Here is a 16,729-nt window from a genome sequence, read left to right on the forward strand (position 1 = left end):
ACGACGACAAAGGCACCTGGCCAAGCGTCCGTATTTTACGAGACGGGAGTGAGAATGTGTTGGACTCTTCAGAAGAAGTAATTATCTTCACGGGAAAGTCGCCGGACGCCACAATCTTCTGAACATAGTCATACTGAGAGACACAGAGAGAGTTGTGTGGAGCTGATAGTCTTAATCAGCTTTGTAGCAACTCATTTTGGCAACGGCTTGAATGTAACGGACGTTCATTCATTTCAAAAAGTTACGCACTAAAGCTTTAATCAACGTCCGTTAAATTCAAGCTGTCGCCAAATGAGTTGCTACAAAGCTAATTAAGACTGTCTGCTCCACACAACTCTCTCTGTACTCCTCAGTACGGCTCTTTTAAATGAAACCAGCGCCTCCTGTTTGAAGTCTTGGCAATCGGCACGCTGTCAAAGCTTTATGGGACCTGTAGTTTTTATTTTTTTATTTACCCTTTATTTAGTCAGGGAAGGTCTCACTGAGAGGCAGCCTCTTTTTTGCAGGAACGCCCTGATCACATTCACACAGTTCCACATTCATATCTGGAAGCTGCTCAGTACCACCACAGTCTGATCTGCTGGCCGCTGAGCAGCTCCACTGGAGCGGTTGGAGGTTAAGGGCCTTGCTCAAGGGCACCTCAGTGGTGGTGATGAGGGAGGGACAAGCGCTGCTCTTTCACTTTCCCCACCCAGATTTGATCCTGTCGGTCTGGGGATTGAACCTAGCGACCTCCCGGTCCCAAGCTTGCTTCCTTAACCTTTAGGCCACCACTAAAAGAAAGCTGCGAAGATTGGTTGTCGATTGTGGTTAATTTGTTCTGATGTTTTTATCCGCTCCTACAGAAGATTATAACCAGTACAGTATAAAAAAAAGACGAACAAACATGCTCACGTCCCAGATGAGTTTTGCTTCCACATGTTCAACAGCTGGACGTAGAGTTTATTTACATCTGTGCTCAGTGGGACGAGAGGAATAACAAACATTACATAAAGCTGATGGCTCCGAAAGCTCCAGAGATACAGTCAGAAAGAAGAAGTATTCAGCTCCTTTACTGCAGTAAAAGTACTGATACCACACTGTTGAAATACTCTGTTACAAGTAACATCCTGCATTGAAAATGTTACTTCAGCAAGAGTCTGTACGTATCATCAGGAAAGTGTAGTTAAAGTATTAAAAGTAAAGCACAATCCTCACAGTTTAGAAACGTTGCAAAAGGCGCCAAAATAGTCGAAGACAGCACCCAAAAAAAAAGCCCAAAAAATTGCAAAACAACATCCAAAACATCTACAACAGCAACAACATCGTAGAAAAAACATCCAAAATAAGCCACAATAACATCGGAACAACACCAAAAATGTCAGAAAAAAAACCCAGACAAAAATGTTAACAAAAATGTCGACAAAAAACGCTGAGAAAAAGCAACAAGAGCTTTTCTTAACATCAAGGCCATGGGACTACAAATGAGACCCAATTAAAATCATTTTTTTCATTGGCATTTATTTCATTTATTGCATTGTCCCCTTCTTGGATAAACTGAACTGAATTGAAAAAAGACTGCTGATCTTGCCTAGGTAGGGCACTAAATTGGTGAGGGCCGGCTCTGCAAACACACACTGCTGATGTGCATGCAGACACTAAATCCCCACCCAAGTATTAAGCCTTTAGATCAAGCGTGTGTCTTTAATCGGGCCTTCATAAAGCTGCCGTCTGGCCTAATCTACAGAGCCATTGGTGCGTGCACTATATAAATGACGGCCCACACATTAAACCAATGTCACAGAAATCATTTTCATTTCCTCAGCGAGGGGGCGGAGGCTGCCGCCAACATCTTAATTGTCACTTTGGTTCGACGCCCAAACGTCCAGGAAAGATAAAGACGTGTTAGCGCTGAGAGTGTGCAGAGTGGAAGGGACACTGTCGGGACACGTTAGTGTTTTCTGTGTGGCTTTGTTTCACCTTGTATGTGCGTGGGCTGCTGCAAACCTGTCTGAGATATACGGTATATATATATATATATACACACCGTATATCCTGAGAAGTCTGAAGTCTGCAGAGGCCTTCAGATGATGCAACGCAAGCCTCTGGGAGCGGTGTTCTGACGCTGCTTCATTTTATACGGACGTTATTGTGTCATTAGAGGCACAGCTGCAGCTTCTCCGCTCACATCTTCAGAAGAAGAACGAGGTTTATTGCCAGGCAATGCCTCCCTTACACTAGAAGACTCTGACACCATCTCACATCTAACGTTAAAGACTGTCATAACATGTAAAGTACGACCAAAGTACGGAGTGCGGAGCTGGTAACTTAACGGGAAAGATGTTCTGTTCTGAGGTACATGTAGATGAATGTCTCCAGTACCCGGAGGTCTGTGGTAAAACTCCCGTTGGATGACTCCCTTCAGAAGGGATGGAAATCAACTTTCCCTCTTTAGCGTTTAGTTTAGCGCGGCGCCGTAGCAACCATAAACAACACCGGCTCTAGCCGTTTGCTGCTTCCTGTTTGGTGCTGAGGGGGAGAGCACCCATTGGTTGTTGACAATGTTCACGTGATGTAACTTCACTACCGAGACTTCAAACTTAGAATGATATCAAACACGTTGATTTTATGTGAACGTCCAGACGGGAGAAAGACTGACTGGGACTGGGTTTCATGACCTCACACCAAACGATGGAGGCGACGGGAGACGACGAGAGCACACACACACACACACACTCTCAGGACTCTCAGGGGTTCATTCAAATATTATTGGACATTAGTCTGAGACAGTGGAATCACTTGAAAAGTCGGTGTATGATCGGCATACGTAGCACTTACTAGGAACTTGCCTTGGTTGTTGGTGCAAACATAAAAGTATATTTAAACAATAATATGTGTAAGAGCCGATTAGGGCCCTCGGTATAAATGCTTCCGGGTTGCACCCGAGGAACCAAACATTGGTTCCTATTTATACCGAGGGCACTTATTGGCTCCTACAATATGAAATAAACAAACAATACATAGGGTGACAAATAACACATACATATAACTATACTACATTAAGGAAAAGGAGGCTGTATGGATTAGTGCAGGATGTCAAAGGGATGTGCAGAAGACAGGATGTAGGGTCAAGGTTCAATGTCAGCGGGGGACCGGGGGGGAGGGGAGGGTTTGTTAACGAGGCTGCTGAGAGGAACTAACAGTGTTAGGTCTTTGGTCTTCCTGTAACCACTCTGACTCTGATGGCTTGGTTTATTTGCTGACGCCACATCATTACAAATGATGAAACTGACCGTCGTTCACGTTATACACAACACAAAGAGATGGTAAAGAAGTTCAGTGGGAAGACACGCAAGTGACTAAGTCAGTCAGATATTAAAGAAGTATAAATATAATAAAGTATATCTCCCCCTGCTGTTAAAAAGAAACTAGTAACGTTGACTGAATGAGCTACTTTGAACTTAATCTGAACTGATAAAAGTGAGATCAGAGAGGGGGCTCAATCAAAGGTTCCGACGCCGTCAGGATTCACATTTCGGGAGCGGACGTGATCTGAGGCTCCGGCCGAGAGAGATTAGAGCTCAGCTCCGTTTGAAGTGCAGCCGGCAGTATTTCATGGCGGCGCTGCAGAGCGGAGGAGCGGAGAGCGAGGGGGGGGGGGGCTGGGGCGCACCTGAGCGCCCGCAGGCCCCTGCACACCTACAGGATCACTGCTGCGCTTACTGCTGCGTCCGCTCGCTCCAACACCGCTGGCTTCAGACGTCCAGGAGAAACGGTTTGTTGGGTTTTAAAAGCAAAAAAGTCGCAGAAAGCAACCAAAATTTTAAATTAACGTGACAAAAACGTTGAAAAATGTGACAAAAATGTAGAAAAAAGCGACTAGAACTACATGAAGCGTTCACTTGTACTGTACCAACGTTGACAATAGCTACAAAAACGTTTCACAAAGCGTCAAGAAATGTCGAAACAACCGACAAAAATGCCGTAAAAAACAAAAACAAAAAATACTCCGGTACTTCATAAATTACAAAATGGTAAAGAAAAGGTCGAAAAAAGCGACACAAACCTCGACAAAAGCAACCAAACGTTTAAACAAGCGAAAAAAATGTCAAAAGAAGAAATAAACATGTCGAAAAAGCGACAAAAATAGGGGTGGAAGAAAAAATCGATACACTTGATTATCACAATATTTTATTTTGCAATACTGTATCGATTTTTTTTTACGTACGTGGTTCACGTTTATGTTGTGTTCAAACCCCCTACTGCTAGATGGCTATGCTGAGACGCACCACTAGTGTCCTTACCTAACAGTGCCTAGCAGTGCCTAACAGTGCCTAGCAGTGCCTAGCAGTGCCTAGCAGTGCTTAACAGTGCCTAGCAGTGCCTAGCAGTGCTTAACAGTGCAACAGTGCCTAGCAGTGCCTAACAGTGCCTAGCAGTGCCTAGCAGTGCCTAGCAGTGCCTAACAGTGCCTAACAGTGCAACAGTGCCTAGCAGTGCCTAGCAGTGCAACAGTGCCTAACAGTGCCTAGCAGTGCAACAGTGCCTAACAGTGCCTAACAGTGCCTAGCAGTGCCTAGCAGTGCCTAACAGTTCCTAACAGTGCCTAACAGTGCCTAGCAGGCCTGACTTTTTGCTAGAAGCTAACAACGTAGCTATGGCTGAACTTTGGCCTACTTCAGCATATAAACATTAGCTCACTAAGAACCTGGGAACCACAATCCCAAACTGGCAGTTTGATTTTCTGTGTACTGAATTGTTTACCTGAAGTAAACTTCTTTGAATTTTATGCACATCATGTCTTCTTTTTAAATATATATATTTTTTTTTATTATACTTTTAAAAAATCCCAATACATCGCCTTACGCACAGTATGGAAATATATTGCAATATATTGAATCGTGACCCATGTATCGTGATACGTATCACATCGCCAGATTCTTGCCAATACACAGCCCTAGACAAAAACGTTGATAAAGAACGTCAAGAAAGTCGAAAAAAGCGACAAAAATGCAGAAAAACGACTACAACTACACAAAGCTGTGAGTACTTTTACTTCACTTTTACAACTTTCTTCTTAAACATCAAAAAGCAACAAAAAACGTTGGAAAAAAACTTGAAAAAAGCTACAAAAAGGTTGTAAAAAGTGTCAAAAACTTCGACAAAGAGATAAAAAAAAACTAAAACTACATGAAGCTGAGAATACTCAGGTACTTTTACATAATAAATGACAAAACAAATCAGCATCCAAGTACTTATGTACGTTGTATTAACGCTCTTGTTGTCCTCGTTTTCTTTCAACCAAATTGTCAAAATAAATACCGTGGATGGTTCCCTACGACGCTCTTCACAAGTTAAATAAATAATCAGTTCACTACTTTCATTGAATTTGGGCGTTTTAGTCCATTTTGTAGCATTAACATTTTTTTTTTAATAAAAGAACGTTGAAAAAAGTGACCAAAATGTCGTGAAAAAGCTTAAAACTTTTTTTAAAAAAAACAACAAAACCGTAAAAAAAAGGTGCAGAAACATCGGAAAAAGTGACAAAAACAACCTGATCTCACAGAATTCCGTGAAATGAACACGGCCCCTTAAGTTAAGGAAAAGGTCGTGGGTGGGCTTACGGTTCCATGACACGCGGGACAACAACGGGACGGAAAAGAAGAAAGCCACTTTAGGAAACGTGACACGCGGGACACGATCCCCGGTCTCCTGGGTGAAAGTCCTGTGTTTGACCCATCCTCCCATGCTATGTCATCTTCTCATTGACTTTACATTGGCGTTGTTTTCCGGAGTTTTCACACATTCCTTTTGGCCCCCACCACGTAATGCTGTTAACAGTTCGTGATCATTTCACGGAATTCTGTGCGACCAGGCTGGAAAAAAATGTCGTGAAACGTAACAAAAAGGTCGTAAAAAGTGACAAAAACATCGGGAAAAGCGACAAAAGTGTCGCAAAAACACCAAACATTGGAAAAAAAAGGTTTCAATTTTACATTTTGAGCCAGAAAAACAAAAAGTTGCAGGTCGACAGGAAGACAGCACAAGGGTTAAAGAAACAGATGCATGTATGACGTAAACAAGCTGTTTGTTGGGTTTCTCATACGGATGGTGTTTCCCGTGACGTGACGGAAACAGGAGCTCCCTCAGCGCTGACACTAACTGTCCACATGATGGATTTCAAAAACCTTTATTGTCTTCTGTCTGGAGGCAACAACTATCCCCCAGAGATTCTTCTTTCACACAACACAAGAGGAAAGATATAATCAGAACGATCTTCAAAACTACGCTCACCTCTTTTTTTTAGAAGAATTAACATATTTAATGACAAACAAATCTGCTTCCGATGCTTAAACGTTTGATTAGAAAAGCAAAGACAGAAATACACTCACAGCTGCTGTTTACGTTTCCATAAAGATGGAGAATATTCTTTTATATTCAGACTTATATTCACCGCGGTGAAAACTTCAGTTACATGATGACGACACCAGGCAGACAGACAGGTAGACAGAGAGACAGGCAGACAGAGAGACAGGCAGACAGACAGACAGAGAGAGACAGACAGAGAGAGAGACAGACAGACAGGTAGACAGATAGAGAGGCAGACAGGCAGACAGACAGACAGACAGACAGAGAGACAGACAGACAGGTAGAGAGACAGGCAGACAGACAGATAGACAGATAGAGAGACAGACAGACAGACAGATAGAGAGACAGACAGACAGACAGACAGACAGACAGACAGAGAGAGACAGACAGATAGAGAGACAGACAGACAGACAGATAGAGAGACAGACAGATAGAGACAGGCAGACAGACAGACAGACAGAGAGACAGACAGACAGACAGGCAGACAGGCAGGCAGACAGGCCGACAGACAGAGAGGCAGACAGACAGACAGAGAAACAGGCAGACAGGCAGAGAGGGAGAGACAGAGACAGACAGACAGGCAGTGAGACAGGCAGACAGACAGACAGAGACAGGCAGACAGACAGAGAGAGACAGGCAGACAGGCAGAGAGAGAGAGACAGTGAGACAGAGACAGACAGAGAGACAGGCAGACAGACAGCGAGACAGGCAGACAGGCAGACAGACAAGAGAGAGACAGAAATAGAGACAGAGACAGACAGACAGGCAGACAGACAGGCAGAGAGAGAGAGAGACAGAAATAGAGACAGAGACAGACAGGCAGACAGACAGACAGCGAGACAGGCAGACAGAGAAGAGAGAGAGAGACAGAAATAGAGACAGAGACAGACAGACAGGCAGACAGACAGAGAGAGAGACAGGCAGACAGGCAGAGAGAGAGAGAGACAGACAGAGAGACAGAGAGATAGGCAGACAGACAGTGAGACAGACAGACAGACAGCGAGACAGGCAGACAGACAGCTGTGGCTTCACCTGAAGAGCACCTTGACTTTCCTCCGCCTTTCATCCTGCGGCCGTGATTAAACTCAGAGAAGGAGAGCAGATTTACAAAGTCCACATCCTGCCAGTTGACAAACACCTTTTAATGGCCTCGTGAAAGACTATTAAAAGCGTCTGTCACCCTGTTGCGCTGCAGATAATTGGTTCGCCCCAAACTCAGTCGGCAAAAACTGATGGATGGATAATTCCCTCTCAGCTGGAGAGAAAGGGAACTGACAGTCTCATCTAAACTGCCACCCACACTCTGGCCTGGGCTGGCATTTGGATTTTTTTGGGGATGCTGTGAGTCAAAATAAAACAGACGGGCGGTCAGTTTCATACACTGAAAGAGCACCTTGACGCCACAGTTTAATCCTCAAAAGCTCTTTTAAACTCCAAGAACCGAAAAAGGTTTCTTAAACAGATGAAGAAACCATTTCAAGTCATCCAAAACATTCAATGAAATGGGTCGTTCATTCCTACCCTCTAACCCAGTGGTTATACATGTACGGGAAAATCATTTATTTAAGCCATTGTTGACAAGTATACTGTTGACAAGCTTGTATAGCACAGCTGCTAACAGTGAAAAGTATCTCTCTCTCTCAACTATATCTGGCATGAACAGATGAGTCCGTCAGAGTATCCAAAGTCTGTTTTCATGAGGTATAAAAGCATGAAAAACAAATCCTGTGGGTGTCAGGCTCGCCCACCGCCGCACCTCCTCGTGTTTATGAACGGAGCACAAGTGTCATCAATCTGCATGGAAACACTTCAGACTGCCTGCGATGTGAAAACGAGGGGGTGGCATTGTTCCAGAGCCAAAAACACGATTAATGTTGTTTCTGCTGTGGCAAATACACACTGATGTTTCGGCTGAGACAAGAGAGAACATCTTGTTATTACAGCATCAACACACACACACGCACGCACGCACGCACACACAGGTTTAACAAAACAAACTAAAATATGGCGACAAAACGTCAAAAAAACTGACCAAAAAAAAACACTTGAAAAAGGCGACAAAAACGTTGGAAAAAGCGACAAAAACGTTGGAAAAAGCGCCAAAAACTATGAAAAAAACCCTGTTTTTATTAATCGGGGCATGTGTGTGTGTGTGTAATATATATATATATATATATATATATATATATAAAAAATTACCCCTATGGCAGAAAACCCAAACTATGACTATGACTGCAGAGAGGGGAAGTGAGAAAACAAATAAATTAATGAAACAAAAAGCCCACTGGAGAGCGTTTGGATTGCTCCAACCTTTTGTTAAGGCCAGTGTGACGCAGCAGCTGCTGTTGGTTAGAAACAAAAGAGTACTCCCTCCATTCATTTACCTGCTGATTTCCCAGCTGCCCGGGGGGCCGTTCTCCAGAGCCCGCCGCTGAATGACAACTCATTATTCGTGAGAGAGGCGTTTATATCTGTGAATCCCAGACAGGCCGAGCAACAAAGAACCTCGGCACGTAAAGCGCCTCCACTTTTTACCCAAACCGTGTCGTGAAAAAACCTGGTACACACACTGGGTCACAGCTTCAGGTAAACGGTCAGAGCGTAAACTGGAAGTGGCGTCGACAGAACGTCAATATTCACCTGCAGCTCTGCTTTTCACTTCATCGTGCCTGAATATTTGTTCAGGACGAACATGAACATGTTATCAGAATGCAGCATAGAAATCTGCTTAGAAATATGGGAAATAAAACCTGAGGATAGAACAACACAATGTAATTCTGCTAAATAAAACACCACATTCATTAGTAGTTTCACTTATGTTTGTTTTCATTCTAAACTAATTATTGATCCAAATACAATACGCATTTTCTATAGGCTCAGTCAGAGACGGTGTAGAACCGAGATGCCCCGACTCCTGTATCTGTGTCCCGTGGGCTCTGCGTGGGCCACGCCTCTTTAGGAGACTAGCGGCAGGTCCTGAGTGTGTTGATTCCAACGGCAGAAGTGAACGTGAACACAGATTATCTGCGATCCTTTTGCCCCGTAGTCACCAAAGTAGATATTGGAGCCATTCTTCAACAAGCCACATATCTCCAGAACATTCTGACACTAAAATGGCATATATCAGACGGACAAATCAGGAGAATATTTTGTTTGAACCAAATGGGCTCGGAGCCACAGACAGAAAGTCAGCCAGTCTTGACTGGTTTGATCTCCACGAGATCTGTTGACAGTAATACTGGCTTAGCTGTGTTGGTTGCTGCTAATGATGCGTTGGGAATGAGAGATGCTTCTCCAGGGCTGTATTCCCCCCCCCCCTCACACCCTGAACACAGCAGCTTCCAACAAAGTCCCACAAGCCATTTGGTTGCGACCGTAAAAGCCTTCCTTTCTTGTGTTTTCTGAGCGACAACAGTTCATTATCTGCTATCAAGCCTCCGCACGGTGCAACAGGGTTACAGTTTGCTTTCCATGCAGCGGCGAGCTGGTAAATTAGACTTCCTGTGCTGAAATAAAATCAAGGTATTTGGTGTGTTAAGTGACTTGGAAACCTTTCATATGAATTTTTGCGTTTAGCCACCAAAACTACTTAGTTAAAGCGTAACTCTCGGCAAAATGCAACCTAGGGTCTTGTTGTGAACGTACCTGAGTCAAACTTTCATTTAAAAGCCTATTTAGGACGGAAGCGCCACTTTTAAGATTTACCGTATTCTTGTTTTTCAGTCAAATGGCCTTTTGAATGGGAGTGCTAGGGACACTTTGATGCTAGCCTCAAAATAGCTATTTTTAAAACCCTAAAAAGGCTCGACACAACATGAGACTTTGCTCCAAGTATCACCAGGGGCTCTACACCTTAACCAAAGCACTGACAACACTGTTTGTGTACCCAGAGTTTACTAAAAAGAGGTTTTGAACAACTCAGCGTAGCTCTTGTTGTTTCCGGCTGCTACCACCTCGGCAGTCAAAACGAGTCAATATCAAAACAAGTAGCCCCAGATTTAGTATATCCCTTGGTCAGCGGTGGAGTTAAGGTGTAGAGCCCCTGGTGATGCTTGGAGCAAGGTTTCATGTTGTGTCGAGCCTTTTTAGGGTTTTAAAAATAGCTATTTTGAGGCTAGCATAAAAGGGCCCCTAGCACTCCCATTCAAAAGGCCGAAAACGAGAATACAGTAAATCTTAAAAGTGGCGATTCCGTCCTAAATATGCTTTTAAACTAAAGTTTGAAAATATCAGCAGAAAACTGACTTAACTGCGTGTCATAATATGTAAAGACTGGGGATCCTGCAGGGCCACACATTGCAAGACTACAACTAGATTAGTTTTGAGAAATGTAACCAGGCTAGCTAGCTACCGCTAGCGTTAGCTGGTAACTTAAAGGGAAAGTCTGCAGATTTCCTGTTCTGTCGTACATGCAGATGAATAGCTCCAGTATCCGGAGGTCTGCGTTTATCCGCCGGTGAAGCTAATCCACAACGCGTGTTCGTTCAGAGCCAGCGTCACGTGACTGAAACCAGCTGAAACGGAGAAGGAGATCAGTGAGAGGAGCTTGTCATCGCCCTTTAGTTCATAACGGAGGATCAGACTCATGCCGAGCCACAGGAGAAGGAATCCTCGTCGCCAAAAAAAGCGAAAATTCAAAGACATGTTGTCGTAGCTTCTTGATACATAACGGCTACCGTAGTTGCAACACGCATTTGAAAAAGCGAGGCGCTAGAGAGCACTATTAGTTTAAATGCAAAATACAATTTCACCGCTAGACGTGTGTACCTTTAATGCAAACAATGCAAGCAGCACATGAAAAAGCATTTCACAGCTTCATTAATAAAATATGAGCGAGGCGGTTTTATGCAGACACTCCTGAGTGACAGCAAACACTCATTTACATGACGGCTGTTTTTCCCTTTTAAATATTTAGTAAAAGCTAAAGGGGAAGAACGGCATAACACAATAATGAATTCATGAATATTAGAGATATTCATGAAGCGTTGAATACAATCCCTGTCGGAATATGAACGTGATGCACGTATAAAAGCTCACAGTGTGGACTCAGCGCTCGCAGGTTTATTTTGGGAATATGAGGACCGGAGTTTATCATTAAAAAGATGCATAATGGTGGGTTTTAAAGAGCAAATACTAATATTTTTGATCTCTCTTTTTTTCTCTAACATTGTCCATAAATTTGAATAGTTCCCATCCGAGAAAATGAAGACATGCATACAAGGGCGTAGCGGACACGAGGTATGCGGGGGGGGGGGATGTCCCCCAAACTTTCCACGACGGTGCCCTCTGCCCCCCCACTTACAACATGTCCGAGTTGATTTGAACGCACCATTAAGTAGGCGAGTGTGCACGTTACTCCGGTTGAATCAGTTGATTGATAGACTCAAATAGATATAGCCAATAATATAATAATATATAATAAAAACTTTAACTTTAAAATATGCAGTAATTAGGTTCAGTGTATATTACAGCTGCACGGTATGAGGAAAATATCTAATTGCGATTATTTTAACTGATATTGCGATTGCGATATGATATGGGAGTGAATGATTATTTTTGTATCATTATTCTCATTTTCATTGTTAAATATTCTAATTAAAATGATTATAGTGTGATTGTTTTTGAGAGGATTTGTCCCAAACAAAGATTTTTTTCTTTAGTCTGTAGGATACGATCTGTAGGCCGGGACGTCTATGCCCCCCCCCCGCACTAGTCCATATTGTGATTTCGATAAAATGGCGATTAAGTGTGCAGCCCTAGTGTATATGATGGATTAGTGGCATTAGAATGTGCCAGAGGCCACTAAATGTGGTCTTTTATAGCCAAAGAATGCCCCCCGACCCCTCTACACTACCCCCAAACGTCAGTGTTTCAATCGATCATAAATGAAATGTAGGCTACTTGGAATCAGCAAGTCCGAGATAGCCAAATGGAAGAGGGTCTTTCAATAAAAAGCCTCCTCCTGAACAATCTGTCCCCCTCCCTTCTGAACTACGCCCCTGCATGAATCATTTATAATTTATGAATAATCATTTGCACATTAGAGCTGCCACGATTAATCAATTAATCGAATACGTCACAACTTGTAGCCAACATATTGCCAACACTATTTGCATTCATTGTGGATTTAACCCAACCCGTTCTCTCTCCGAACTCGTAAAATAAGGACGTTTGGACAGTGGCTGTCAGCGTCTGAAGCAACGCTAAAAGCCCCTTCAGCGTGTTTGTAGAGAGCACCAGGGAGAGCAGCAGCTACATGGAGCTTGAATATGACTTAGCATTAAGAGCGACTACGGTAGAGAGTAGTATGGAAGCCCGAAAATCTGCATAGGGAGGTTGGTTGGGGGGGTGGATGGGTCAAACAACACAGCACTGTCACCCAGGAGACCGGGGATCGTGTCCCGCGTGTCACGTTTCCTAAACCCAACCGTCCCGTTCTTCCCGCGTGTCATGGAAACGTAAGCCCTCCCACCATCTTTTCCTAAACCTAACTGCGTCAAAAGTGACGCCAATAGTCCCGACCCAGCACGTTTAGATAAAGCGCGTTTAGATCTGACGCTAAAGGAGAGTTTTCTCGTCAATAACGACGCCAAAGACACCTGACCAAGCGTCTGTATTTTACGAGATGGGAGTGAGAATGTGTTGATTTAACCACACATCCAGTCATTTTGTTTTTGTTTTTGTGTCCTCAGTTCTGCCAGAAACCAGTAATATAAATATCTAGACATTTCAAACCTCTTCCTGCTCGTAGCCACAGGGATAAGACTTAAATGCCTCTTACTCATTGGCTGCATTCACATACGTAACGTAACACTTTTGAAGGACTAACAGCAAATACATTTAGATTAAAGTGCATCCTATAAATCCTGTCACTTGTGGATTCTTTTCACCAACACGCAGGAATAATAATGTGATTCTCGTCATCTGTCACTCAGCTGGAAACTAGACGGTCCAATAAGGACGAGAGACATTTGAAAGCATATTAAAGCCGCTATGATTAGACTCTTTATGAGATGCAAAGGTCAGACTCTGAGCAACACTAAGACACTTCAAGACACATTTAATATTATGACAAATCATGACGGATATAAAAGGAAACACCTGCAGGAATATTACAGTCACGACACTGATTTATCACGCAGTATTACAGAACAACCCGTCCTCCAAACCATACGGTGATATCGGCCGTTTGTTCCTCTCCTCTAATACGACCCACAGGAGTGGTTTAGGTCCTCATCTCTAAACCAGAGAAGGCAACAGACACGTAACAGTTTGGTTAGGTTTAGACACCAAAAGTACTGAGTAAAGTTGATGAAAAGATGCGCCAACCCGGACTCACGCCAGTTTGTGAAATGGTCACGTTATTTTGATTTATTGATTTGTGTACAGGTCACGATTTCTTCGTTTATTTCGTGTACAGGTCACGATTTCCTCGTTTATTTAGTGTACAGGTCACGATTTCCTCGTTTATTTTGTGTACAGGTCACGATTTCTTCGTTTATTTCGTGTACAGGTCACGATTTCCTCGTTTATTTTGTGTACAGGTCACGATTTCCTCGTTTATTTCGTGTACAGGTCACGATTTTCGAACGTGACCATTTCACGAACTGCCATGACACTGGGCTGCTCTGGGGGACGCAACAACGGGGAAATGAAACGCCACAGGCTGGCGAAAACAACGGGACGGACCGCGATCCCCGGTCTCCGTGGTGAAAGTCCTGTGTTGTTTGACCCATCCACCCCCCCCCCCCAACCAACCTCCCTGTGCGGATTTTCTGCTTTTCATACCACTCCCTACCGTAGTCGTGCTGTGATCACGAAAGACGCTTCCCATTTAAATACATTAAATTAAAATTTGTGCTCACCACACGAAAAAAAACGACATAATCGTGTCCTGTTCACGAATCAATAGATTCCATAACGTGACCATTTCACGAATTGCCATGAGACTGGGCTGCATGCGCATAACAGATCATGCAGGCAGCACAGATCGGGTACCTTGATCGGGTATTTGCTCCCGTCAGAACTACTACGGCCTCTAGAGGGCGCCGCCACTAGAAACCTAAATATTGGTCAGAATGATGCTGGAACAAACCACTTATGGGGGAGTTGTTTACATTTTAGGAACTGCTGATTGGTACAGTTTAACACTGAACATTAGAGGTTATAGAAACTTAGGAAGAGGTTTCTCCAGCATGAAAGTGATTATTATAATTAGAGCTGCAAAGACGAATCGATTAGTTGTCAACTATTAAATTACTCGCCAACTTTTGAGTCATTTTCTATTAAAAAAAATGAAATACAAATTCCCTGATTCCAGCTTCTAAAATGTGAATATTAACAGCTCCACAGTCTCTCCACAGTGCACTATTTAAACTGGAGCGAGATGAATCAATACCTCAACAGAAAAGTCATTTTTCATAACAAAATATGATCTTGTTAGCTTGTCGAGTTTGAGGATTTTGAAAAAAAAACAACAACAAAAAACGAGTGACTGAGAATGACTCAACATTAAGTATGACAGGTGCATGATTCATTAAAAATAAACTGCAGATTATAGCAGAGCTGCAAATACGTATTGATTAGTTGTCAACTATTACATTAATCGCCAACTAATTTGATAATCGATTAATCAGTTCACGTCATTTTTTATGAAAGTCGTCTCTGATGTCAGCTTGTTAAATGTGAATATAGTTCTAGTGTCTTCTCTCCTCTGGGACAGTAAACTGAATATCTTTGAGTTGGGGACAAAACAAGACATTTGAGGACGTCATCTCGGGCTTTTTGGGACACACTGAGCCACATTTTTCACTAGTTTTCTGACATTTTAGAGACCAAACGACGAAAATAATCGACAGATGAACCGACAGTGAAAATAACTGTTAGTTGCAGCCCTACTAAGAAGGTTTGGGATTTTTAAAGGGTCAGTTTTGACACAAAAAAGTAATATGTGCCAATTTTCAATATAATTGTCTCATCAGAGTGAAAGTGTTTTGATTATTCGAGAAAACAATCGACAATGAAAGTAGTCGTTGGAAAGAATTAAGTCGTTTCGTCAACAGCGGATGTAAAGAAAATGAATAAACAATAACGCAAATAATCAGTTAAGTTAACGTTATGACCGTTATCAAGCACAAGACCATGCCAGACATCCAGTTAACTCATCATCTTGGACTTTGGGAAACACTGATCCACATTTCAGAGACCAGACAACTACTGCATTCATCCAGAAAATAACCCAACTATGTAAATAACTGGTAGTTGCAGGGTTAAAAATCAACATGTTGTCCACCAGCCAAATACCAAATGCCTATAGTGATTGTTCAAATGTTACCAGCCACTCAATAGATTACCATTGTTGGGTTTTTTGGGGGGCTGGTGAGTGAAGCAAATCTACCTGCCACTTGCATCCCCCCCCCCTCCCCCCAGTTATTTGGCTGGTGAATGGTTGCTGATTTTGGACCCTGGATGCAGCCCAGAGCCCGCAGCGGTGTTCCTACCTGCGCAGTCCTTCCCCTTGCCTTTGCACTCTCCGCTGTGGGAGGGGTAAGTGGCCCGAGCCTCGGGCAGGTAGAGCAGCACAGAGAGCAGACAGGCGGACACCAGGTACCGCTCGGGACCCCTCCTCCTCCCAGCGCCTGACACCATGATGAACATGATGATGCTCCGTGCCTAAATTTCAGACACACAAACACAACTCGCTTCTCTGTCTCTCTCTGTGCAGGTTTCACTCAGTTTAAATCCCTTTGGGAAGCAGCAGAAAAAGCAGAAAACACCCCGGCTGCCTCACGCTGTGTCCCGGGGGGTAAAGAGAGCACTTAAACGGGGGAGAAAAGAGCTGAAGATGGAGGAATGTGCGGAGAGATATTCCGCGTTTTTTTAGGAAGCCGGGCAGGCGCTCCGGTTCGTACAGCGAGGAAGCAGCGGCAGCATCCCCGCCATGCATGCGTCCCTCCGTCCGTCCTCCGCACCGAGGCTCCGCGCCGTATCCAACGCAGGGTAGAGGCTATATCTGTCGGGTGTTGCACCATGTAAGGGATCCTTTCCCCTCCGCGCTGAGAGCGAGTCTCCCGGGCTGTGTGTGTCAGGAGACGCGGTGCGTAGAGAGAGAAGCTGCCGCTGCTGCAGCCACAACAAAGAGATCCGCTCGGTCCGGACTGAGAGGAGAGGAGAGAGAGAGATAGATAGAGAGAGAGAGAGAGAGAGGACAGACAGGGCGGTCACGTGAGAGGATACAACCATGCACCTCCACGCCCCGAACGCACGCGCGCACGCACACACATCTTCAGAAAAGCCACAGAATGCAGAAAAGCCACAGGAAAGAGAAAGAAGAAGTGTTTTTGAACAAATGTGAAGAAAATTAATCATATTTACTATCTGA

At 43.7% G+C, this 16,729-nt stretch overlaps 1 protein-coding gene across 1 annotated transcript in view; it reads right to left on the reverse strand.

The window, feature by feature from the left end:
* Nucleotides 1-16,486, reverse strand: part of LOC144527196 (tomoregulin-1-like) — a 91,332-nt gene extending 74,846 nt beyond the window's left edge. The window contains exon 1 of the mRNA XM_078265123.1: nt 15,849-16,486. Within this exon, the coding sequence (XP_078121249.1) occupies nt 15,849-16,005 (157 nt within the window). The 5' untranslated portion in view covers nt 16,006-16,486. The remainder of the gene's footprint in view (nt 1-15,848) is intronic.
* Nucleotides 16,487-16,729: the final 243 nt, after the last annotated feature.

The sequence above is a fragment of the Sander vitreus genome, chromosome 12 (genome assembly GCF_031162955.1).
Source record: "Sander vitreus isolate 19-12246 chromosome 12, sanVit1, whole genome shotgun sequence".
NCBI lineage: Eukaryota > Metazoa > Chordata > Actinopteri > Perciformes > Percidae > Sander > Sander vitreus.